Source organism: Chrysochloris asiatica, unplaced genomic scaffold (assembly GCF_000296735.1).
Source record: "Chrysochloris asiatica unplaced genomic scaffold, ChrAsi1.0 scaffold00018, whole genome shotgun sequence".
Classification (NCBI taxonomy): domain Eukaryota; kingdom Metazoa; phylum Chordata; class Mammalia; order Afrosoricida; family Chrysochloridae; genus Chrysochloris; species Chrysochloris asiatica.
Genome location: NW_006408536.1, coordinates 12,423,377 through 12,447,816, shown reverse-complemented (window position 1 = coordinate 12,447,816; position 24,440 = coordinate 12,423,377). Strand labels below are relative to the sequence as shown.

Sequence of the window (24,440 nt, the reverse complement as noted above, 5' to 3'; positions counted from 1 at the left end):
TATATATATAGAGAGAGAGAGAGAGAGAGAGAGCTCTGGTAGTGTAGTGGTTACGAATTGGGCCGTGAACCTCAAGGTCGGCAGTTCAAAACTACCAGTGGTTCCGCGGGAGAAAGATGAGGCAGTCTGGTCCCGTAAAGATTTACAACCTCAGAAACCCTTTGTAGGGTCACTATGAGTCAGAACCGACTCCACGGCACATAACAACAACAACAATATATATACATATATATTTTAAAATCCTATACAGGGTCGCTATGGATTAGAACTGAGTTGACAGCACTTAATATATATATACATACACACACACATATAGTGTTGGTGATGGTTGTGTGCTGTGGAGTTGGTTCCGATTCATAGCGGATTTCCAAGGCTGTAATTGCTATTGAGTTTATTCTGACTTATGGTGACCCTCTATGCTCTAGGGTAGAAGTGAGCTTTATAGCATTTTCTTTAGTTTCAGAGTATGCGGGGGAAGTTAGAGTCCCCACTGAATAGTTTTCATCTTGTTGAGATGGGTATGGTGAAAGAAGATGGGGAAAAGATTCCTATGATTCAATAGTGAGTAATTGTTATCATGACTAATTGTGACTGTCCAACTGTAAAAGTAGAATTTTTGCGGGGAGTAGTTAATCTTACAGTCGAGAAAGAGGACACTAGGGCCATCAAGGGAGAAAAGCACAAGCGGAATGTGGGACCTTATCCAGAGAAGCAGCAACACCAGAGATGGAGGCAGAGATGGGGACCTGGAGAGAGAGAGCAGCTGAGGATTCTAGATTCATGGAACGAGAGGGACTGAGTCTTGGTGGCCAGGAGGCAGGCTTGCAGAATGTGCCCTTTGGTGGTTTAAATTATTATATATTCCTGAGTGTTTTTGTGTACATCTCCCCACGCTCTCACCCCCCAAAAAAAAGAGAAACAGAGGGAATGGAAGCAAATACTGTTGAATGATGATGCACAGAGGAGACTGTAATCATTGCAATGAAACGATGGTGTAAAGCTGATGTTCTCCCATGTAAACTAGCACTCAGTTCCTCAGTTCACAATACTTAAAAAAAAACAAAAAACAAAACTCCATTAACATGGTGAAATTCTCAGGACTCAGTTCTTTAGAGATGAACTAAATGGCTGGTGTCACTGCTTACAAAGTACACTGACCTTGATGGGGCTTACTTTGAGAAATATAGTTTATATTTTTTAACTGTTGATTCCATTTTTCCATGAACTTTTAAAACTCTCTCATATATAATAGTGGGATTGCTAGATCATGTAGTATCCCTGTTTCTTTTTAAAGAAGCACCATCCTATGTTGACAGTGGCTGTACCATTTTGCAATCCTACCAGCTGTATATGAAAGTTCTACTCTCCCTACAACTTCTGTAGTATTTGTGGTTTCCTCATTTTTTGGTTTAGCATTGCTATGATTGCCAGGGTGAGATGATAACGAATTGTCTTGCTTTGCATCTAATAGCTAGCCCTGTTGTGGTGCTGCAGGATAAAGCGCTAGACCTCAAGGTCAGTTTGAACTGCAAGGTCGGTGGTTCAAACCCGCTAGTTGCACCTCAGAAACCCTATATAGGGTTGCTATGAGTTGGAACCGACTTTCCAGCACTTAACAACAACAACATTAATGGCTAGCAGGAGTCCAGGTGTGGTACTGTGGGTTAGTGCGCTGGACTGCAAAGTTGGTTTGAACTTTGCAGAGCAACTCTGTAAAGTCGGCAGTTCAAACTCACCAGCTGCTCCTCAAAAAACCCTACAGGACCACTTTGTGTTGGAACCGACTTTCCAGCACTTAACAACAACAACATTAATGGCTAGCAGGAGTCCAGGTGTGGTACTGTGGGTTAGTGCGCTGGACTGCAAAGTTGGTTTGAACTTTGCAGAGCAACTCTGTAAAGTCGGCAGTTCAAACTCACCAGCTGCTCCTCGGAAAGCCTATACAGGGTTGCTATGGGTCGAAACTGATTTGACAGCACTTAACACAACAACAGTGACTAGCAAGGAGTCCTGGTATGGTGATGTAGGATAAATGCAGGACTGCAATGTCAGTTTGAACACAAGGTCAGCGGTTAAAACTGATCAGTCGCTCCTCAGAAACTCTATATGAGTTGGAACCAACTCAGTGGCACTTAATAAAAACAGCGACAACAACCCACTTGGCCATGATGTCCAGGGGGGCTTCAAAAAGTTTGTGGACTAATTCCATCGTCTTTGCATTCCATTTTCCCATGATCTTTTGAAGCTCCTTTCATGTTATTATTATTATTTTGATATGTTATTAGATTCTATTGGCTAGCATTTTACTGAGAAAGTACTCTGGCCATTTTCTTTAATTAGTTTATTAGTTCTGGTAGATTTCTTGTAGATTCTTTGGTATTTTCTCTGTACAGTTTCATGTCATTGGGAACATAGGTAATTTTGACCTGTGTCTAGGGAGGAATATGGTGGAAGGACGAGTTAGGAGTTGGCAGCAAGAGAACAAGAGTGCACAAGATGAGATGGGGTTTCTAGAGGTTGGAACCAAGTCAACAGCACTTAACAACAACAACAAATAATGGAGTCTTAGTGTGGCACTATACTATAGGATAAGTACTGCACTGCTAACTATATGGTCGGCAGTTCAAACCCACCAGCCGCTCCTTGGAAACTCTATACAGGGCTGCTATGTGTCAGAACCAACGGCACTTAACGACAGCGATAGCTCTTATAGGGACCAGATTACAAAGGGCCATTCTTAGAAGTTTTGATTTTACCAGTTTATGCAAAATGGACCAAAGTAGGATTAGACCAAACATTTACTGGAACTGCTGCTGCATGTTGTCAAATCAGTCTTGCCTCCTAGTGACCCTGTATAAGGTTTCTGCGGAGCCTTGGTGTGGCTGTGACGTAAGGCACTGGTCATTTTGAATTGCAAGGTTGGCGGTTCAAGCTTACCAGCTGCTTCTCGAAAACCTTATACAGGGTCATTATGGGTCGGAACTGACTCATTGGCATTTAACAACAACAACATAAGGTTTCTGAGGCTGTAAATCCTTCCTGGAGCCTAAAGCCTCATTTTTCTCCCGTGGAATGGCTGATAGATACGAAGTGCTGACCTTGCGGTTAGCAGCCCTGCCCGTGCCTCACCCACTGTGCTACCAGGGCTCTATATTTAATAGAGCAGTTGGAGCAATTTCTCATGTTAGAAAGGTTAAAGACCTAAGCTAGATTTGTGGCAAGGAGAATGAAGGGAATGAATTTAAGTGGTCTTTTAAAATACAGTTCTCCTAAAATACAGTTCTCCGGCTGTTTATGCTGGACGTGTGGCCAGAGACGGGTAAGGATCACGTGGAACCTCGGCAACTTAAGACAGAGCCATTGCCATGCTGCAGTGAGTTTCAATGACGGGTAAGACTGAGGAATTCGCACTGACCGCCTAAGACAGGCAGCGTCCCTTAAACAAACAATAAATAAGGGGGAATCTGATGCAGACTGTGCAGACCCGGTCAGGAGGTCAAGACCCTGTGGGCCCAAGCGTTGTTGACCGTCCAAACCAGAGGCTCTGAGGATCAGGCTTTAGCCACCTAGTAGACATAGCAAACTGTCCCTCATCTGATTATTCAGTAATGCTTGTTAGTAATCTCATACATGAGCCCTGGATATCCACAGACAAATGTAAAAACCTTCCCTAAAAGGTTTTGGACTGTAAATTCCAAAAAGGCAAGCCCCCCCCCCCCCAAAAAAAAAAAAAAGCTAAAGAGGATAGAGAGAAACACTGTTAACTGATGATATATGGAGGGGATTATAATCAATGTAATGAAACAAGCTATATGAATGGATGAATGTGAAGCTGATGATGTGCCCTGTAAACTTTCACTCAATCCAAAATAAAAACATTTAATTAAAAAAAATAAATAAATAAAATACAGTTCTCAAACTTTGGTAATTCATTGAACATGAGGCTAAAGGATTATGAGTGTAGATGGTTCTCAGGATACGGGTCGGTTATAGTTCATAAAGAAAGAGAATACAAAAGAAGCCGTTTTGGAGGAAATATGATCATTGGCCTGTTTGCTAGGATTGTTGTTTTTAAGAGCTGTCAAGTGGGTTCCGACGACTCATAGTAACCTTGTATAAGGTTTCAGAGGAGCAGCTGGGAGGTTTGAACCACCGACCTTGTGGTTAGCATTCCACTGTTTATCCTAGAGCACCACACTAGGACCCCTATGATAGGATTAGGATGACAAAATGTTCCTTGTTTTAAGAAGAAATTATTTCTGTAGTTTGCTTCTCATTTTATTCAGATAGTTCACAAAAACACTATCTTTATGTGGAGAGGTGTACTCTGATAATCAGTAAGAATTCAGCAGGGAGAGAATGGAGAGTTATTGCTGAAGGAATGTTGAGTTTCTGTATGAGGTCATGAAAAACCTGGAAAATGGATAGGGGTGATGGTTGTACAACATGTAATTAATGTCATTAAACTGTACAATTACAGATGGTTAAAATGGCAATTTAAAAAAAGTTTTCATTGTGAATTGAATGATAGTTTACATGGGAGAACATCGGTTTTACACTCATCCTTTCATTGCAATGATTACAATCTCCTCCGTGCATCATCATTCAACAGTACTTGCTTCCATTCCCTCTGTTTTTTGTGGGGTGTACTCCCAAACACTCAGGAATGTATAATAATTTAAACAACCAAAGGGCACATTCTGCAAGCCTGCCTCCTGGCTGCCAGCACTCAGTCTTTCCCTTTCCGTGAGTCCAGAGTCCTCAGCTTCTCTCTCTTTCCATGTCCTCATCTCTGTAAAATGGCAAATTTTTGCTGTGTATATTTTACCCATGCTGGTGATGCATTGAGTTAAGTACTGGGCTGTTAACTGCAAGGTCTGCAATTCAAACCCACCCGTCACTCTGAGGGAGAAAGATGAGGTTAGACTGCTCTCATAATGATCTGTGGTCTCAGGAACCCTATGGAGCAGTTCTGCTCTGTCCTGTGGGGTTGTTATGAGTAGGAATTGACTCGGTGGCAGTAGGTTTTAAATTTTACCACAATATTATTTTTTTAAAAAGAAGTCAAATGCCCTCTGTGGCCCACCGTGTATTTTTATGTATCAGTGTAAGTTTGTAATGACTTTGATTATGAGCTTTTGAAGCTTAAAGACTATTCTTTCTGTTTGCTTTATAATTCCCTACCATCTTGTTCTGTATTAATCCCCCCAAACCTGGCACTCTGTGTTACTGAGAGATCAGTGTCTGGTACATCTAATACCCTGTGTGATCATGACAGGAACAGATGAGCCACCCAGTACTGTTGCCAGCAAACAAGTAAGTCTACCATCTGTTAGTGTAGTCCCTTACTCAAGACCTTACCTGATCTCATTATTATAGCCATAAAATTATAAAAGACAGGAGACCAGTGCCCTGTTAAATCAAGCTTACTGGCTTGTTTTAATTAAAGGTAACATAACCAGGAAACTTTGTAATATATAGGACAAACTGTATAAAAATTAATCTTTTTTTTAACATTTTATTGTGGCTTGGGTGAAAGTTTACTGAAAATCAACCTTAAGTACATGAACAGAGAGCAATCCAAGTAAAGGAAATTTAGTAAGTGCAAAAGGCAGACAGGCAGGCCACTAACAACATGAAAGTGTAGCAGGGACGTAGACTAAGGGACACTGATGTGTCTGAGAAAAGGAGCCTAGTAGGGTTTGGGGTCAAAGAGAATTTAAGATAATGAGCATCATAAAAATGTCCTTATTGTTGGACCCAACTCTTTGTGCTAACGTTATTTATGATTATGAAGTGTTAGAAGCAACCAAAGTGTCTGCTAAGTGAAAAATGGTTAAATAAATGATGGAATTGTCAATGCTATGCATACATTAAAAATGATGATTAAAACTAATTTTATAACCCAGGAAAGGGCACTTGGAATGAATGGAATTTGGAAAGTGATCTGAGCATTATTTGAACAGTCTCATCAGTTTCTAAAAGAGGGTTAACAAGTCCTCTGTTCTGCACAAAAATAAATTCCAACTGAATTAGATATGAAGCATGAAATCATAAAAGAGCTTTAAAGTAAAAAAAAAGACACAAAATCAGGTTACTGTCAAAAAGTTCATAGATAAATCCCAAAATCTTAGATTCCATTTTTTCCATGAACTTTTTGAAGCCCCCGCATATAGAAACCATGAGGGCAGAAACCATGAAAATTGATAGATTTGAATATATACAAAATTTTATATATCAAAAAAGTAAACAAAAGCACAATAAAAGTAAAAGACAAACAAAGTGGATAATATCAATCAGGCTGTGAACCACAAGGTCAGCAGTTGGAAACTACCAGCTGCTCCGCCGGAGAAAGTTGAGGCGTTCTGCTCCCGTAAAGATTTATAGCCTCGGAAGCCCTGTACAGGGTCACTATGGGTCGGAACTGACTTGATGGCACTTAACAACAACAACAGCATGCATTACAGAGGACTGATCAGCAAGAAAACGGTTAACACTGTAGTGGGAAAAACTAGCTAAGTCTTGAATAGACAACTTACAAAAAACTGCAAATGGTCAAAAGTGAGGCTAGGCTGGGCTCCATCCCAGCCCCTTGCCTGTCCTCCCACTTTTGATGCTGCAAGGACCCGCTGGGGTACTGAAGAGCATGCTCCAAACGGGTGGGCTTTAAGGCCTCACTTCCTATAAAATCAGAAAAGACTTACAGAGAGCTGCTGCCAAATCCTAAGAAAGAAGCACAGTATACCACAAAGGACTGAGCACACTGCCCCCGCTCACCCACTGGGCCTTTTGACAGCACAACTGTGTACACGAAAAGACTAGAAGGACATACAGGAAAACACTGACAAGGTTTTTGTTTTGTGCTTTGGGAGCAGGGTTATAGACTTTTAGTTTTCTTTTGAGTATTCCAGTTTTCCTGCATTAAATGTATTTTATAATAAAGTAACCATGATTAATAGAAGAAGGAAGGAATTTGCTCCAGAAGGATAAGATACCTTTTGGGTCCCAATTCCTTGGAATAGATGTAATTTGGATTCAAGATACCTGGTTTACTCTTGTTTGAATCTCTGTTTAAAAGTTGACATAATTCAGGAGTGAGTGTCTATCTTGCAGAAGGATTTTTGGCTATTACCTTTGCCCCCAGGGGGGAAAAATACAGTGCAGCCCTTAGAGTAGCAAACTTCCCTTGGGTATGTAATGTTATATTAATGCACAACATTTTAGGAGCACGTGATTACAAAGCAACACCACTTCAGACATTCTTCACATGTCTGTGTTACTTTCAAGCCTGAAATTCCGATTTCAATATGATGTTTATGTAGCTCCTTGATACTCTTTTTCTGATTAACAGACAAACTAATGAAACAGAAGAAATTGAGAACATGATGCTCCTACATCAGTAAGGCATTTGATTGTCTTCGTTTTAATTACCAACTCAAATATGAGTGTAACTTGAGAATATTACACTGAAACTCATTGGTTGAGCCAGGGAGCATCCTGCATTATTTAGCATAGGTACTTGGAATCTTGCAGTAACAATTCAAAGGAAGGATGAGGAATTTTGAATAAGAATCTTCAAATCTGGCATCCAACCCTTGAAGACAGATCAGCTGCTGACCCTTTCACTGTCACTCCTCATTCCTGGGCACTGCACTTTGCCTGCCCAGGAATGAGTTCAACTTTTTAACCTGGTATTTCCCATTCTGCCTTCCTCCTTCAAAAACTTCTCATTTGTGCTTTTTATTATATTAGAATTTGAGAGCTGAACCACTGATATTTCTAGAACATTCAACTTGGAGGTTTATGCCTTAATACAGAGTGAGCATTGTAATCTCTTGGTGTTCAAGTGTGTATTTATTATTGTGTCTCTAAACAGGTTCCTGGTATAAATTTACCCGTCAACCAACTGACCTATTTCTTCGCTGCAGTCCTCATTAGTGGTGTTGTACATGAAATTGGACATGGGATAGCAGCTATTAGGTAATGATATTTCCCTTTGTCTTTCTACCACATGAAAGAAACTTTTCGTTTAAGAGGATTGATTACTGAGATTTGGTGCATTTGATACTACATTTGCTGTCAGTATTTTTCCTTTGTGTAGACTGCCCATTGCATATAAACCACTGTTACTTTGATATACCTTATCTTTTATAGAGAAAATTAATATGTTAATGATTATGTTCAGTTGTTAGGTGCCATCAAGTCAGTTCTGACTCATAGCAACCCTCTGCAGAATGAAACACTGCCCAGTCCTGTGCCATCCTCACAGTTGTTATAGTTGAGCCTTGCTGCTGCCTGTGTCAGTCCAGCGCATTGGAGGTCTTCCTCTTTTTTGCTGACCCTCCACTTTACCAAATATGATGTCTTTCTCTAGGGACTGTTCCCTCCTGATAACATGTCTGACGTATGAAAGATGAAATTTCACCATTCTGAGTACTCAGGCTATACTCCTTCTAACGTAGATTTGTTTGTTCTTCCTGTAGTCCATGGTACTTTCAATATTCTTCTACAATACCACAATTCATTGCCCTGAAAATGCCATAACCTGAGGCAGGCATTTTACTCCTCAAAGTAACATCTTTGCTCTTTAACACTTCGAAGAGCTTTTTTGCACCAGATTTGTAATGCAATATGTCCTTTGATTTTTTTTGACTGCTGTTTCCATGAGTATTGGTAGTAAGTAGATCCAAGAAAAATGAAGTCTTTGACAATGTCAATCTTTTCTCCATTTATTATGATGTTATTTATTGGTCCAGTTGTGAGGATTTTGTTTTCGTCACATTGAGGTGAAATTTATACTGAAGGCTGTGGTCTCTCATTTTCATCAGTAAGAACTTTTAAGTTCTCTTCACTTTCATCAAGCAAAAGTGTATCATCTGCATATCACAGGTTGTTAATGATTCTTCCTCTAATCCCAATGTCATGTTCTTCTTCATATAATCCAGTTTCTCAGATTATTTACTTAGCATGCAGATTGAATGAGTATGGTGAAAAGATATAACCCTGGCACACAACTTTCCAGATTTTAAACCATTCAGTACCCACTTGCTCTCTTCTAACAAGTTGGGCTATGTACATATTTATCATAAGCACAATTAAGTGTTCTAGAATACCCATTCTTCACAATGCTATCCATAGTTTGTCATGATCCACATAGTCAAAAGCCCTTGCATGGTCAATAAAACACAAGTAAACATTTTTCTGGTGTTTTCAGCCAAGAACCACCTGATGTCATCAATGATATCCCTAGTTCCACATCATCTTCTGAATCTCATTTGAATTTCTGGCAGTTCCCTGTAGATGTACTGTTGCAACCATTTTTGAATTCTCTTCAGCAAATTTTACTTGCATGTGATATTAATGATATTTTTCACTGATTTCTGCATTCTGTTATGTTATCTCTCTTTGGAATAGGCACAAGTATGGATTTCCTCTCATCAGTTGGCCAGGTAGCTGTCTTCCAAATTGCTTGACATAGATGAGTGAGTGTATCCAGCACAGCATCAGTTTGTCAAAAGATTTCAATTTGCATTCTGTCATTTCCTGCAGCCTTGGTTTTTGCCAGTGCCTTCAATTCATCTTGAATTTCTTCTTTTAGTACCATTGGATCTCGGTGATACACTACCTCTTGAAATGGTTGAACATCAACCATTTCTTTTAAGTATAGTGACTCAGTGTATGCTTTCCATCTTCTGTTGATGCTTTCTGCATCATTAAACATTTTGCCCATAGAGTCCTTCAATATTTCAAGTCAAGGCTTGAATTTTTTCTTCAGTTCTTCCAGTTTGAAAAATACTGAGCATGTTCTTCCCTTTTGGTTTTCTAACTCCATATCTTGAATATGTTCAGTAACTACGTGCATCATCTATAATCTGGGACGTTCTATTCTTTGCCTTTTGCCAGCATGGTTGTAATCTCGTGGTGCTTCCTAAATTTTCATCTAATCCTAAAACTTTATCATTGGGTCAGAATGATAGCCACTGTACTCAAAGCCCACCCCCCAGCCTTCGGAATATTCTCTTTGGCTGATCAACTGAAATGCTTTTCTGCTTCTGCTCATTCCCTTGCCTGGCCACAGCTAGACAGTTGAAAGTCCTGATTTGTCAACACATGTCATGGCTGAACTAGAAATCCAAATAAAAGATAAGAGGAGGAGGAAACTTGGAACTTGCTTCAGAGTATCGTGTCCTTGGTCTTGACTACCTCAAACTGTAGTTGTACCTGAGTATTTAAATCTAAATTAGTTATGAGGGAAAGGTTGAATCCCAACTCCCTTGGCCTCCAGTAATAACTACTGCCATAATGAGCAAGTGTAATGCTAGGAATGTGTTCTATCCTTCGGGTGTGTGGAGCAGTTAAAAGGTTAAAAACAGCTGTTTTAAAGGAGAACATTTAATCACGTTCCAGTTGCTTATGAACAAGACTCTATTGACTAGCAATAATTCCTAATCTTGACAGAACATATATTGCTAAACAGGTGTGTGCAGTCGTGGTTTAAGTGGGCATCTCCTTTTTTAAAAAATTCTTTTCACCTTGGCTTTATTCAGAATATGTTTGTGAAATAATCTAGTTAATTTTTTATGAAATCCCAACTGCCAAGAAAAGTTAATTTTATAATTGTCTTACATATTTACTATGAAGTGACAGCACAGTATATTATAGAGATACTTTTTTTGAGTAGCTATTTGGTCTTATTTATGAAACTATTTTTAGAGAATGAATTGATATGACACTATTAATGAATTGTTTTTAATCTCTTAAGGAGAATCTAAGCATTATGGATTTTTAATGCACTTATTTTAGTGTTCGCTCAGTAGGAATATACTTAGATAAACCTCCCCCATTATTTATAATAGCTACAGAGGCCTGGTGGCATGTTTGTTTAAACATTGGGCTGCTAACTGCACGGTTGGTGGTTCAGACCCACCATTTGCACCAAGGGGGAAATGATGAGGCTCTCTGGTCTTGTAAAGATTTTGTTTCAGAAACCCTAAGAAGCAGTTCTACTTGCTCATGTGAGGTCAGTCTGAGGTGGAATCAACTCGATGGCAGTGGGTTGGGTTTGGCTCTTGGTAAGGTACTGTACATATCTAGGTAATTTTCTTGAACTATATATTATACTGTGTCCTCTGAAAATAATTAGAGTAAGCCATCAACATTTTTCATAGTTTCTTATAGAAATATTTATCACCCCTTTATATATGTGATTAGTTTTCAAGTGTATTTGTTCAGCATATTGATTTCTAAAAGTTTTGAAGTTGTAGGTCTATTTGAAATGCCTTGTTTTATAGAATTCAATTTCACAGATAAGGAAATCTGTTTACTATTATAAAATTGCGATTATGCAGAAGTATAATTGGGAGGGAAGGATATCCAGAAAGAGTTTTTGTTATTTATGATAGAAATTGAATTATAATAAGAAGTCTTAAGATTATCTACATTATTAATTTGGCAAATGTAATAGCATTAGTAAGTTCATTTTTCTTATGTGATTTCTTAGGGAACAAGTCCGATTTAATGGCTTTGGGATTTTTCTCTTCATTATTTATCCTGGAGCATTTGTTGATCTGTTCACCACTCATTTGCAACTTATATCACCAGTCCAGCAGCTAAGGATATTTTGCGCAGGTAACAGACTTAAAATTTTTTTAAAAAAATATTTATCTGTATATTATTAATGTTTTATGGGAAGCACACAAATTTCAACATGTTATCTATTGCTCAATGAATTCAATTTAGAAGACTACCAGTCAAAAAAAGCTGGATAAGAAACTTATATTCCATTTTCTTCTCTAAGACCTAACCTACTAAAAACAATACAAGTATAAGAAAGACTGAGAGGTGTGCCCTGACTACTCCTCATGGCCGCAGTGGCTGCTTGGACGCGCTGCGATCCTGGGCCTCCACGTGCCCCCGGGCTCCGCACCCCTAATGCTGCGCGAGTGCTGAGCCCACACTGGCTAGGACAATGGTGAAGTATTTCCTGGGCCAGAGCGTGCTCCAGAGTTCCTGGGACCAAGTGTTCGCCGCCTTCTGGCAGCAGTATCCGAACCCTTACAGCAAACGACTTGACAGAGGACATAGTACACCGGGAGGTGACCCCTGACCAGAAGCTCCTGTCCAGGCGACTCCTGACCAGGACCAACAGGATGCCCTGCTGGGCCGAGCGACTGTTTCCTGCCAATGTTGCTCACTCGGTGTACATCCTGGAGGACTCTATTGTGTCCCCACAAAATCAGACCATGACCACCTTCACTTGGAACATCAACCATGCCCAGCTGATGGCTGGGTGGAGGAATGTTGCGTTTACTGTGTGAACGGATAACTGCTGCTAGATCGAAATTCACTGGGAAGCCTGGGCCTCCTCAAGCTTGTTGGCATCTCCAGAGCTGTCCAGGAATTTGGTCTGGCCTGGTTTAAAAGCAATGTGACCAAGACTATGAAGGGGTTTGAATATATTTTGGCCAAGCTGCAAAGTGAGGCCCCTTCTAAAACACTTGTTGAAACTGCCAAGGAAGCCAAGGAAAAGGCAAAGGAGACGGCACTGGCAGCTACAGAAAAGACTCAGGACCTTGCCAACAAGGCACCCACCTAGAAGCAGCAGCAGCAGCAGCAGTTGGTGTAGCCATCCTGACCTTCCCAGCACCACTGCCGCCCCACACCAGACAGTCCAGCTCCACCCCTTCTGGCCTATCCCCAATGTGCTTTCTTATTAAAAGTCAGCTTCCAACCCTAAAAAAAAAAAAAAAAGAAAGAATGAGAGAGGAGGGGATAGTCTCTTCAACAGATGGTGCTGGCAGAACTGGAAAGTGATGTGCAAAAGACTGAAACAAGTCCTTTACCTCACACCTTACAAAAACCAACCCAACATGGATTAAGGACCTAAATGTGAATCCCAGAATTATGAAGGCCATCAATGAAAAAATCAGGACAAACGTGAGGGCACTAATTCAGGGAATACACAGACTACCAAACATTTTCAAAACTACACAAACAAAAGTAGACAAAATTGATGATTGGGACATACTAAAAATTAAAAACTTATGTGCATCAAAAGACTTCACCAGAAGAGTAAAATGGGAACACACAGAATGGGAAAAATTTTTTGCAAGGACACACCAGACAAGGTACTTATTTCTAAAATGTATAGGAAACTACAACACCTCTACAAGAAAAAGACAAATAACCCAATTAAAAAATGGGCACAGGACATGAACAGACACTTCACCAAGGAGGAGATCCAAGCAGCCAACAAACATATGAAGAAATTTCACGATCACTAGCCATTAGAGAGATGCAAATCAAAACAACAATGAGATATCATCTCACACCAGCAATAACAGCAAAGATCAAAAAAGTAGAGGACAATAAATGCTGGTGAGGATGTGGAGAGACTGGGACACTCCTACATTGCTGGTGGGATTGCAAAATGGTTCAACCTCTCTGGAAAGCAATATGGCACTTTGTCGGAAGGTTGGAAATAGAAATACCTTATAATCCAGCAATTTCTCTGCTTGGTATTTACCCACAAGAAATATGAGCCATAACACGAGTAGATATATGCACATGTTCATAGCAGCACTATTTACAATAGCAAAAAGATGGGAGACAACCAAAATGCCCATCAACTGAAGAATGGATAAACAAACTGGTACATACACACAATGGAATATTATGCTACCTTGAAGAATAACAAGCTCCTTGAAAAAAAGATGAGGCTTTTGAAGATTTGAAGCCTTGGAAACACAATATAGGTTCGCTATGAATCAGAACTAACTCAAAGGCACTTAACAGCATTGTGGAGAGAAAAATTTTATCTGAAGTTGATAAATCAAGAAATGGAGATTTGAGTCTTATCATTAAAATTGTAAGTGTTAACACTGTAATATCTAAAACCATCTGATAAACCTTTCAAGCTATTGTAGTGAAAGCCTAAAACACACATACTAAAGAAAACAGACTTAATAAAATAAGATAAATAAACAAGATCAGAACACATTTATTTTGCCAGGGTAAATGGAATAAACTTGCCTGTTAAAAATACTCTTAGTTTGAATTATATAAAACTTGTGATATGTAAAAGAAATTGATTAAAAAAACTATTCACAAAGATTGAAAGTAAAATGAGCAGAATTTACCAAGCAGATGTGAACAGAAAATACGACTTACTGCTGTTAAGTGCCATCAAGTCGGTTCCGACTTATAACAACCCTGTAAAGGGTTTCCAAGGAGCGGCTGGTGAGTTGTACCGCTGACCTTGTAGTTCAGACCGACCTGGCGGTCCAGCACATTATCATACAGTGCCACAAAGCATTCAATTAATTAGACATGAGGGGCTACTTAATAATAATTATAACCCACAATGAAAATAACAAATCATCAAAACTTACAAAACTAGGCAAAGTAAAAGGAGAAACAGAAATGTAATAAAGGAGACTCCTCTCTCAACAAGATAACAAGTGAGTTTGAAGAATTCAGGCTACAGAAGGTATAATTGGTGGTGGTAGTTGTGTGTCGAGTCGGTTCCGACTCATAGTAACCCTGTATAGGATTTCTGAGGCTGTAAATATTTATGGGAACAGGAATGCCTCATCGTTCTCCCATGGAACAGCTGGTAGATTTGAACTGACCTTGCTGTTAGCAGCCCAATTCATAACCCATTATGTTACCAGGACTCCTAAAAGTTCTAATTAGTAATGTAAAGATCAATTTTTTTGCTGGTAAGTCAGCTCTGACTCATAGTGACCCTGTATAGGGTTTCCTAGGAGCGGCTGGTGGATTTGAACCACCAACCTTGTAGTTCAAAACCGACCTTGAATTAGATATGTCAAATTATATACCCTGAACACAGAAGACAACGTCTTCTCCAATACTTACGGAACTTACCCAAACTGACCATTTATTAATCCACAAAGAAAAAGCCTCAATAAATCCTCTAAAGTTAGACCCCAAGGACAAACTACCTGAAAATTCAGAAATTTATCTTAATCAGACTTGGTGGTTATGTGCTGTGGAGTCGATTCTGACTCATAGCAACCCTCTATAGGGCTTCCAAGGCTGTAAATCTTTATGGGAGCAGAAAGCCTCCTCTTTCTCCCATGGAACATGTGGTAACTTTGAATTGCTGACCTTGTGGTTAGTAGCCCAGCATGTAATCCACTGCACTGTCAGAGCTCTTTTGTTGTTAAGTGTTGTTAAGACTGTAAATCTTTACTGGAGCAGAACGCCTCATCTTTCTCCCGCAGAACAGCTGGCAGTTCACAGCCCCATTCGTAACCACTACGCTACCAGAGCTCCTGGTTCAAAAAATTTTTTTCCAAAGACAAACCAAGTATTCTCTACAATTGTTTTGTCATCCTCTAACCTGACTTAATCCTGTCTATAGATTCTTTTTCCCTTTTTTCAACTACTCCTTTTTCTGAAAGAACTAATTCTTAGATTTAACAGTTCTATTTTTATTTTTTAAATTTATTATTTATGTCTACATCTTTATAACTACTTATTCCTTTAGTCTTTTAGTCCTTTTCTCACTTAAACTGAATGTTTAATTAATTTATTTTCAAATTTTATTTCACAATAACCGACTGCAGCAGTGAATTTTTCTTTCAGTATAACTTCTGACATTATCCCAATCAGGTTCTTTCATTATAATTATTTTAAAGGTAACTCCACAATTTTGGTTTTGAATTAAGTTGATAAGTCGGTGGTTCAAACTCACCAGTTGCTCCTTGGAAACCCTATAACAATACTGTTATATACCTTGGGCAGAGAATAATATACAAAACTGAAATGAGAGAACAAAAATTCAGTCCAGAACCTGGTTGGTGATGGGCGTGTGCGGTGGCGTAATTGGCTATAAATCTTTACGGGAGCAGACAGCCTATCGGTCTCCCGAAGAGCACCTGGGAACTCCAGCTGCTGACTTTGCGTTCAGCAGCCCAATGCGCAACCCCCCACGCTCCCAGGGCTCCCAGAGAGCCGGGTTACAAAATTAATATTCATAAGACAGTAGTAGCTGTGGGCGGGCAGAGAAGGTCAGAGCACCCCCAAGTAAGCACGTGGATATGGGTATAGTTTACGCCTGCGCAGTTTGCCAAGAAAAAACTTTTGAGTACCCAGAAGCCCTTGTATAGACTACCCGGAAGCGTCTTCCGTAGCTGCCGCTCGTGCGCTTTCCTCAGGTGCTCGGTCCTTTGTCTCGGCTGGCTCTCTGGACTTTGCAGTTTTTCGCTTGCAGTCAGTGTACCAGACCTTTGCAGAGCTTTCACCATGGCTTCAGAGGACTCTGTCTACAACCCTACCGACGATATGGAGATGCCGACCGACCTGGTGGAAGTGCACCAGATTGATGTTGGCGCCATTCCTTTGGATATGTTTCCTATAGAAATCCTTGAAGGCTGTGGAGATTTAAGCGGCAATTGGATCCACGGAGGCCACAATCACTCGCCGCTGATCGCGCTGCAGCCGCTTATGACCATCAACCCGAGTCAGGGGGATCACAACCAAGAAATAATCATGGTGCAGACCCAAGAGGAGGTGGTGGGTTACTACGATTCCGAAAACCTACACATCAGCAATGACTTCGAAGACCAGGTCCTCCTGTCGTTTGGCGAGGGAGTCGACGAAGGTCCACTATTGGTGACCTTGCCAGACTCCTCGTCATCGTCTGCTGACAATCCTGACAATCAGCACCCCGACAGCGAAGAGCACTGTGGCCAGAGTCAGCCCAGCAGCGAGGCTGCTGCAGCAGATGGCAGCGGCGCCGAACTGGATAGCAGTAAGTGGGAGCCGAAGCAGGTGCAGGTCAGCACTCCAGAAGTTGAATTCGCCGTCCCCAAGTGTCCCTCAAATGAACAAAAGAACCAGGAGACAGAGACTGGCGGACAGACTGGGAGGAATTCACCTCCTGATTATTCGGAGTACTTGACTGGGAAGAAACTTCCTCCTGAAGGACTACCTGGCGTGGACCTCTCGGATCCCAAACAACTGGCAGAATTTATTCGAATGAAGCCAAAAGTGAAAGACAGTTATCCCAGAACAATCGCTTGCTCTCATAAAGGCTGCGGAAAGATGTTCCGGGATAACCCTGCCATGAGAAAGCACCTACACACCCACGGGCCTAGAGTTCACGTCTGTGCAGAATGCGGCAAGGCTTTTGTCGAGAGCTCAAAACTCAAACGGCACCAGCTGGTCCATACTGGAGAGAAGCCTTTTCAGTGCATATTTGAAGGGTGCGGAAAACGCTTTTCACTGGACTTTAATTTGCGCACACATGTGCGAATCCATACTGGAGACAGGCCCTACGTGTGCCCCTATGATGGCTGTAGTAAGACGTTTGCTCAGTCAACCAATCTGAAATCGCATATCCTAACGCACGCCAAGAACAAAAACAACCAGTGACAAGAAGAGAGAACACACTTCTCAAGCCCCGGGAAACATCTTCTGGGAGTGTAATGGAAAGAAAGTAAATGTGCCTCCACTTGGTATATTTTTCTAAGAACGAATTTAAGAAATTAATCCATCACGTTTAATGTTAATGTTTTGATAAGGCAGTAAAAATAAGAGGCTTTGTTTTAGTGTTGTTATAGCAATATGTTATAAGGTTATATAGCAAGGCTATAAAATAGGATTGCCAAGATGCTTTATCTGGTTCTGTAATGACATTTTGAAAGTTCAGTGTTTTTGTAAAGTTTGGTCCCATAAAGAATAACAACTATTCACTGCAAAACGTCTTTATACAACTGTGCTAAAAAAAAAGAAAAAAAAGGGACTTTTCACTTTCATAGAAATATGAAGCTCATGGTTGTTTACAGTTTTTGAACAGTTTGTGGTTTCTACATGTTGATACTTTTGTGGATAATTCTCTGGCTTTCTGGAGTTTGATAACTTTGCTTGCACTAAAGTTACTTTAAATGAATAGGACAATTATAGGCATGCATAAAGTAAAAGTTTTGTAGGGTTTCTTTGCTGTTTAATTTTGTTTACAGTCTCTGATGTTAATACATTTTACATAACTAGCATTTCGCTGTATTGAATGATGTAGTATTGACTACTAGATGTGACTTTATAGTCAATTTAAACCTATTTTAATAGTTTTATTTTAGAGAAAATATGAAGTTGTTTCTCCAGTGTGTAATTTCTTTGCTTATCCAGTTATGGAGAGTGATAGTCAGTTGTTGAGGATATTGTACAGGCATTGACTTTTGAACCCTTGTATGTGTATTCCTGTACTAGAAAAACCCAACAATAAAATTTTGGTTTTAAAGAGTACAAACAGCTTGTTTCTATAAATACCATAGCTAAGTACTAAATAGAGAAGGAAGGAGGGTGCTGCTTGATTCTGGTGAGTAAAGGTCAGCTCTCCTGGTGGTCATGCTGGTGTGCCGTGGAGTTGGTTCTGATTCACAGCGGCGCTGTAAAGCTTTGCCAGGCTATCAATCTTACGGGAGCAGAAAGCCTCATCTTTCTCCTGTGGAGTGGCTGGTAGGTTCAAACTACTGCTAACCTTGTGATTAGCAGCCCAGCTTGTAATCTTCTATGCTAGAGATGCTGATGTTGTTACTAAGGCTGTGGACTGGGTTCTCACTCAAACGACCCTGTATAGGGGTTCTGAGGAGCAGCTGGTGGGTTTGAACTACTGACCTTGTGGTTTGCAGTCCAGTGCTGAACCTATAGCAGCACACCAGGAGTCCAGGGATGTTGATAAACACCCTACAATACAAAGGTGATGGCTGTTGGTTGTGTGCCGGCGAGCTGGTTCCAACTCATAGAGACCCTCTATAGGGTTTCTGAGGCTGTAAATCTTTACGGGAGCAGAAAGCCTGATCTTTCTCCCTCTGAGTGACTGGTAGATTTAAACTGCTCACCTTGCAATTAGCAGCCCAACTTGTAACCCACTACTTGACCAGGGCTCCTGATAATATAGTGGTAGTAGTGGTGGTGGTGGTGTGCCATGGAGTCGGTTCCAATTCATAGCCACCCTGTATAGGGTTTCTGAGGCTGTAAATCTTTACGGGAACAGAAAGGTTCATCTTTCTCCTGTGATGCGACTGACAAATTTAAACTGCTGGCCTTGGTGGTTAGCAGCCAAACTCGTAACCCACTGCGTTGCCAGGGCTCCTTATAATACAGTGTTGTTGTTAAATGCTGTTGAGTTGGTTCTGAATCAGCGACCCTGTATAGGGTTTCCTTGAAGTGGCTAGTGGTTCAGATCGACCTGGCAGTCCAACACATTATCCTGTTGTTAATTACAACCCATAGTGTTGTCGAGTCAGTTACAACCCATAGTGATCCTGTACACGGTTTCCAAGGAGCAGCTGATGAGCTTGAACTGCCAACCTCGTAGTTCAAACCAACTTTGCAGTCCAGCACATTAACCCAGAGTGCTACACCAGGACTCTGCAGCACCATACATGGACTCCGTAATACAATTGTTGTTGTTGTTATGTGCCATCGAGTCGGTTCCAACCCATAGCAACCCTGTATAGGGTTTCTGAGGGTGTAAATCTTTACGGGAGTAGAAAGCCTCCTCTTTCTCCCGCGGAGCAGCTGGTAGTTTCGAACCGCTGACCTTAAGGTTTGCAGCCCGAATCGTAATCACTACGCTACCAGTAGTCCCCCATAATAAAGAGTTGTTAAGTGACATCTAGTCGGTTCCCATTCATAGCGACGACCCTGTATAGTATTTCCGAGGCTATAACTCTTCATGGGAGCAGAAAGCCTCATCTTTCTCCCATGGAGTGGCTGGTGGGCTTGAACTGCCAAACTTGTGATTAGCAATCCAATGCTTATCCTATAGAACCGTAGCGCTTCCCATAATAATTGTTTCTGTTGTTGTTAAGTGCTGTCAAGTGGTTCCCGAATCATAGTGACCCTGTTTAGGGTTTCTAAGGAGTGGCTGATGGGTTTGAACCACCAACCTTGTGGTTAGCAGTCGAGTGCTTGTTCTCCAGTGTTACACCCGGACTTCGGTTTTTCTGACCCCAAATAGTGCTGCTATTGAGAAACCCTGCTATAGAAAAAAAAAAAAAAGTAACAAGGATTCCATATGTGTACTTATGAACAGACCATTAATGCACAAAATATCAGGTAGGTGAAGGAAATTGTGTGTTCTGCCACCCTCATTGCCACCTAGACATTAGGGGTAGATCCTATGTCCAGAGGAGCGATCTGGTACCAGCTGCATGCCTGCTACAGGAGAGCACCCAGAGAATTGAGGGGTCAGTGGTGCTGTATGCCCCACATTTATTCATACCTTATTTCTGTACTCTTGCTGCGAGGGAAAAGCCAGGGCTGTGGTGTGGCATCATCCTGATGTGGGTGCAAGCATCGAGACCATCCTGGCAAACTGTCCCATACACCCACTGGGGAAAAGCTGAATAGAGCACACCATAAAGTGACAAGTCTAATCATTGAGGAAGGGTTATTTTGCAAAACTGTGTTGAGACTAGCAACTTGGGGGGAAATGTAACACTATTCCTAAATTAGTTTTACCAAACTCCAGTGAATCAAATAATTTCTTTTGTATTGGGGGAGGAGGAGTGGGGTTCATATTTTTAAATGAAGATATTAAAGCATAAGAAAAGACAGTTAGCTTTTATAATCTTGAAGTGGGAAAAGCTTCATTTGTTGTTATGTGCCGTCAAGTCAGTTCCGACCCATAGCAACCCTGTATAGGATTTCTGAGGAACAGCTGGTGAGCGTGAACCTCTGGCGCAGTTCAAACCGAGTTCGCAGCACATTAACTCACAGCACCACGCCACTTTTGACCATACTAATACTTAAAATGTCTATATAATTAAAACCACAAAGTAAACAAACCAGAGGGGGAAAAATTATAATACCTGTCACAAAAGATCAAATTCTTCAGTGTACAAAGGGGCTTCAAATAGTTTGTGGAAAAATAAAATGAAAAGATAATAAAAATTTTCCATGAGCTTTTTAAAGTTCCCTTGATTTTGAGCACTTAGAAATTTGTAAGATAAAGGCAACTCAGTGGAAAAAATGAGTAAAGATGTATACAATGGATAGAAATAGGCCCTTGTCAGACAAAAAAATAAAATTAGTCTTTGAATAAACATGGAAAATAAACACCCTCATAATTAAATAGAGACCAAGACAGTGGGATTGACAACATCCAGTGCTGTGCAAAGTGGAGAAATGCACATACATATATGCCGATTATGAGAACATAAATTAATTTAAATTCATTAGAACTTGAATTTTCAGTGCACGTGTTTTTTGATGCAACTTTTCCATTTCTAGGTAATTTTCCGCACCTTCAAAGATGCTCAGTAATTTAGAGAGAAGCAATATGACCAAAGCTGTTCATTGCTGCATTGTTTGAAAGAGTCCAACAGTGATAACTGAAGTGCTTGTTAGTAGTGAACTGTTGTTGTTGTTAAGTGCCTTTGAGTCAGTTCCGACTCATACTGTCCCTGTATAGAATTTCCAAGGTTTGAAATCTTTCTTTGCAGGAGCAGAAAGCCTCATCTTTCTCTCATGGAGCAATTGGCAGGCTCAAACCACAGACTCTGTGGTTCATAGTCCAATGTTTATCGTATGGAGCCACTGCACACTGATTAATTCTGTAGCTGATATGAGAAATGGAATAGATATTAATGTGTAATTATGAAAAGGTGTCTAAAATATATCAGCAAAGTGTTATTGTTAAGTGTTGTCAAGTTGGTGCTAATTCATAGCGACCCTGTGTAGGGTTTCCAAGGACAGCTGGTAAGCTTGAACCGCCGACTTGCAGTTCAAATGACTTTGCAGTCTGACACATTAACCCACAGTGCCACACCAGGACTCGACTGTTTAGATGGCTCGTTTTTCTCCCCAGCAGGATGGCAAAATTGTCCAGTCCTAAGTTCTAAGTTTTTACAATCACAATTTTCCCAGTTAACAGTCACGCACAGATAAATCACATAATCAGTATTTCCCCTCACCTTCTCTTACCCAGATCCATCAGGGAAAAAGGAAATACACCCAATCTGCATGGTCTTACCCAGTCACTTGGTGGGAATTACAAAGACAATGGCTAGAAGAACCACACCAAACAGTTCACTGCACTGCAGCAGGGCAGAGTGTTCCTTCAGTGACTGGAAAGTACTGATGGCATTTAGTTGATGGGAGCCAGGAATATTAAACACCCTGTAATGGGAGGGACATACTCACACAACAAAGACTTGTAGTATTGGAAGTACTACTACTGTACCTCCACTCCCTGACCAATACTATAATAGGAAGAGAGAAGACCAGGTATGGGGGAATGCTTATTAACTATATGACAGCTGGCTCTCGGGAGCTCTGATGTGAGGGTTTGCTGATTTCTCCCGTGTAAATACTCTCACCATGGCCAATCCCTGGAGGAAGAACTGGGAAGAGATGCATAGGAGCAGGCTCCAGCATACCACAGGGTTCATCTAGCCTTCCTTCCCATAGGACAGGCTGTAAGATGCTAATGAAGACTGTGGCTTACAAACCCTTGGGGTGTGTGTGTGTGTGTGTGTGTGTGTGTGTATACAGACACACAACGAAGAAACATAACAGTCTATCACTGCATGCTAGGCACATTCTTCTGTTACTAAGTGATGCGATTTTGTTTTTAGTGAATCATTTTGAAAATCCTTTTACCAGTATTTTGTTGTTAGGAAACTTGCTGGTTTATATTCTTGAATTGATGATTGCATATGTATTGGTGCATATATACATGCTTGTGTGTTGTTGTTGTTGTTGTTGTGTGCCATGAAGTCAGTTCTAACTCACTGTGACTATAGGATTTCCGAGGAGCAGCTGGTAAGTTTGAACCGCCAACCTGGTGGTTAGCAGTCCAATGCTTATCGTACAGTATCACATCAGGACTCCGTGTCTGTATAAGCATGAAAAGATTCTGGAGGGATAAACAGGAAATTGATAACAGCAGATTTACTGTGAGGTCCTGGGATTGGTGGTTGAGAAATTGTACTTAGGCAAGATGAGATATACTTTATATTCCTTCATCCATTGCTGTTGGAATTTTATATAGTCAGCATGTCTTTTTAAATAATTGTTTTAAAACATGAGTTAAACATTTCTACATGAGCCACTTGTCAGTTTACTTGGGAGTGATGTAAAAACACTAATGGCTGTAGCAATGATGCTGCCATTAAAGTAAACTAGCTCCTTTCTGAAATGATGCTTTGTGTTCTATCAGATGTAACTTCTGTGGGTGACTTGAGGAATAATTATTATTAGAGTTGTTAGTTTAAGTTTTAAGTCACCTTTGTCGTTGTTGTAAAGTGCCCTCCTGTCGGGTCTGACGCATAGCAACCCTGTATGGGGTTTTCAAGGAGCAGCTGGTGAATTTTGAAGCGCTGACCTTGTGATTCAAACCAACCTTGCAGTCTGGTGCTTATCCTATGATTATTGTTGTTGTTGTTTAGTGCCGTCAAGGCGGTTCTGACCCACAGCGACCCTCTAGAGGGTTTCCAAGGAGCAACTGGTGAGCTTGAACCACCAAGCTTGCAGTTCAAACCGACTTTGCAGTCTAGCACATTAACCCACAGTGCCACACCAGGACTCCTAAGGTGGTGACCTGAAAATCACTTGTGTGTGTTTAGAAAGGTGAATTGAGATAGTTACATTTTGTCTTTTGTTTCTGAAGTAGACTGAGAACAGATGGAGCTTGATTGAGGTAAACCTTGTTGTTATGTGGCGTTGAGTTGATTCCAACTCATAGCCACCCTGAATAGGGTTTCTGAGGAGCGCCTGGTGGGTTTGAACTGCTGAGTTTAGTACTTACCCTGTTGTTAAGGGAATATTGAGTTGGTTCAGACTTACAATGATGCTATATACGGTTTCCAGTGAGTGGCTGGTGGGTTTGAACCACCAACCTTGTGGTTAGTAGTCCAGTGCTTATCCTAGAGCGCCACACCAGATTATTGTTGTTGTTAAGTACCATCAAATCACTTCTGACTCATGACGATCCTGTATAGGGTTTCCTAGGAGTGGCTGGTGAGTTTGAACTGCTGGCCTTGCAGTTCAAACCGACATTGCAGTCCAGCGTATTATCCCACAGCGCCACACCAGATAGTGCTTAATAGTAATCACGAGCTTCAAGTCTATGGCTACTGTTGTGGATTGTGTTCACATTCTAACCCCTGACACTTGTGAATGTGGCCCTATTTAGAAATAGAGTCTTTGCGGATGTAATCAAGCCAAGATGAGGTCATAATGGATTAGGATGGGCCCTAGTCCAGTGATCTATAAGAAGACACAGCAAGAGAATGCCCTGTGATGACAAGACAAGAGCTGGTGATGCAGCTGTCAGTTGAGAAATGCCAAGGATTGCCGGCTGCCACCAGAAGCTAGGAGAGAGGCATGGAATGGTTTCCTCTTCAGAGCTTCCAGAAAGAACCAGCCTTGCTGAAACCTTGATTTCAGACTTCTAGCCTCCAGAA

General features: G+C 40.9%; 1 protein-coding gene and 2 pseudogenes across 1 annotated transcript in view; all 3 read left to right on the top strand.

Moving 5' to 3' along the window:
- Positions 1 to 24,440, top strand: part of MBTPS2 (membrane-bound transcription factor peptidase, site 2) — a 71,770-nt gene that overhangs the window by 20,019 nt on the left and 27,311 nt on the right. The window contains exons 4-5 of the mRNA XM_006835576.1: positions 7,877 to 7,980; positions 11,501 to 11,628. Coding sequence (XP_006835639.1) covers positions 7,877 to 7,980; positions 11,501 to 11,628 — 232 coding nt within the window. The remainder of the gene's footprint in view (positions 1 to 7,876; positions 7,981 to 11,500; positions 11,629 to 24,440) is intronic.
- Positions 11,969 to 12,625, top strand: LOC102820838 (annotated as a pseudogene).
- LOC102821224 lies at positions 16,270 to 17,400 on the top strand (annotated as a pseudogene).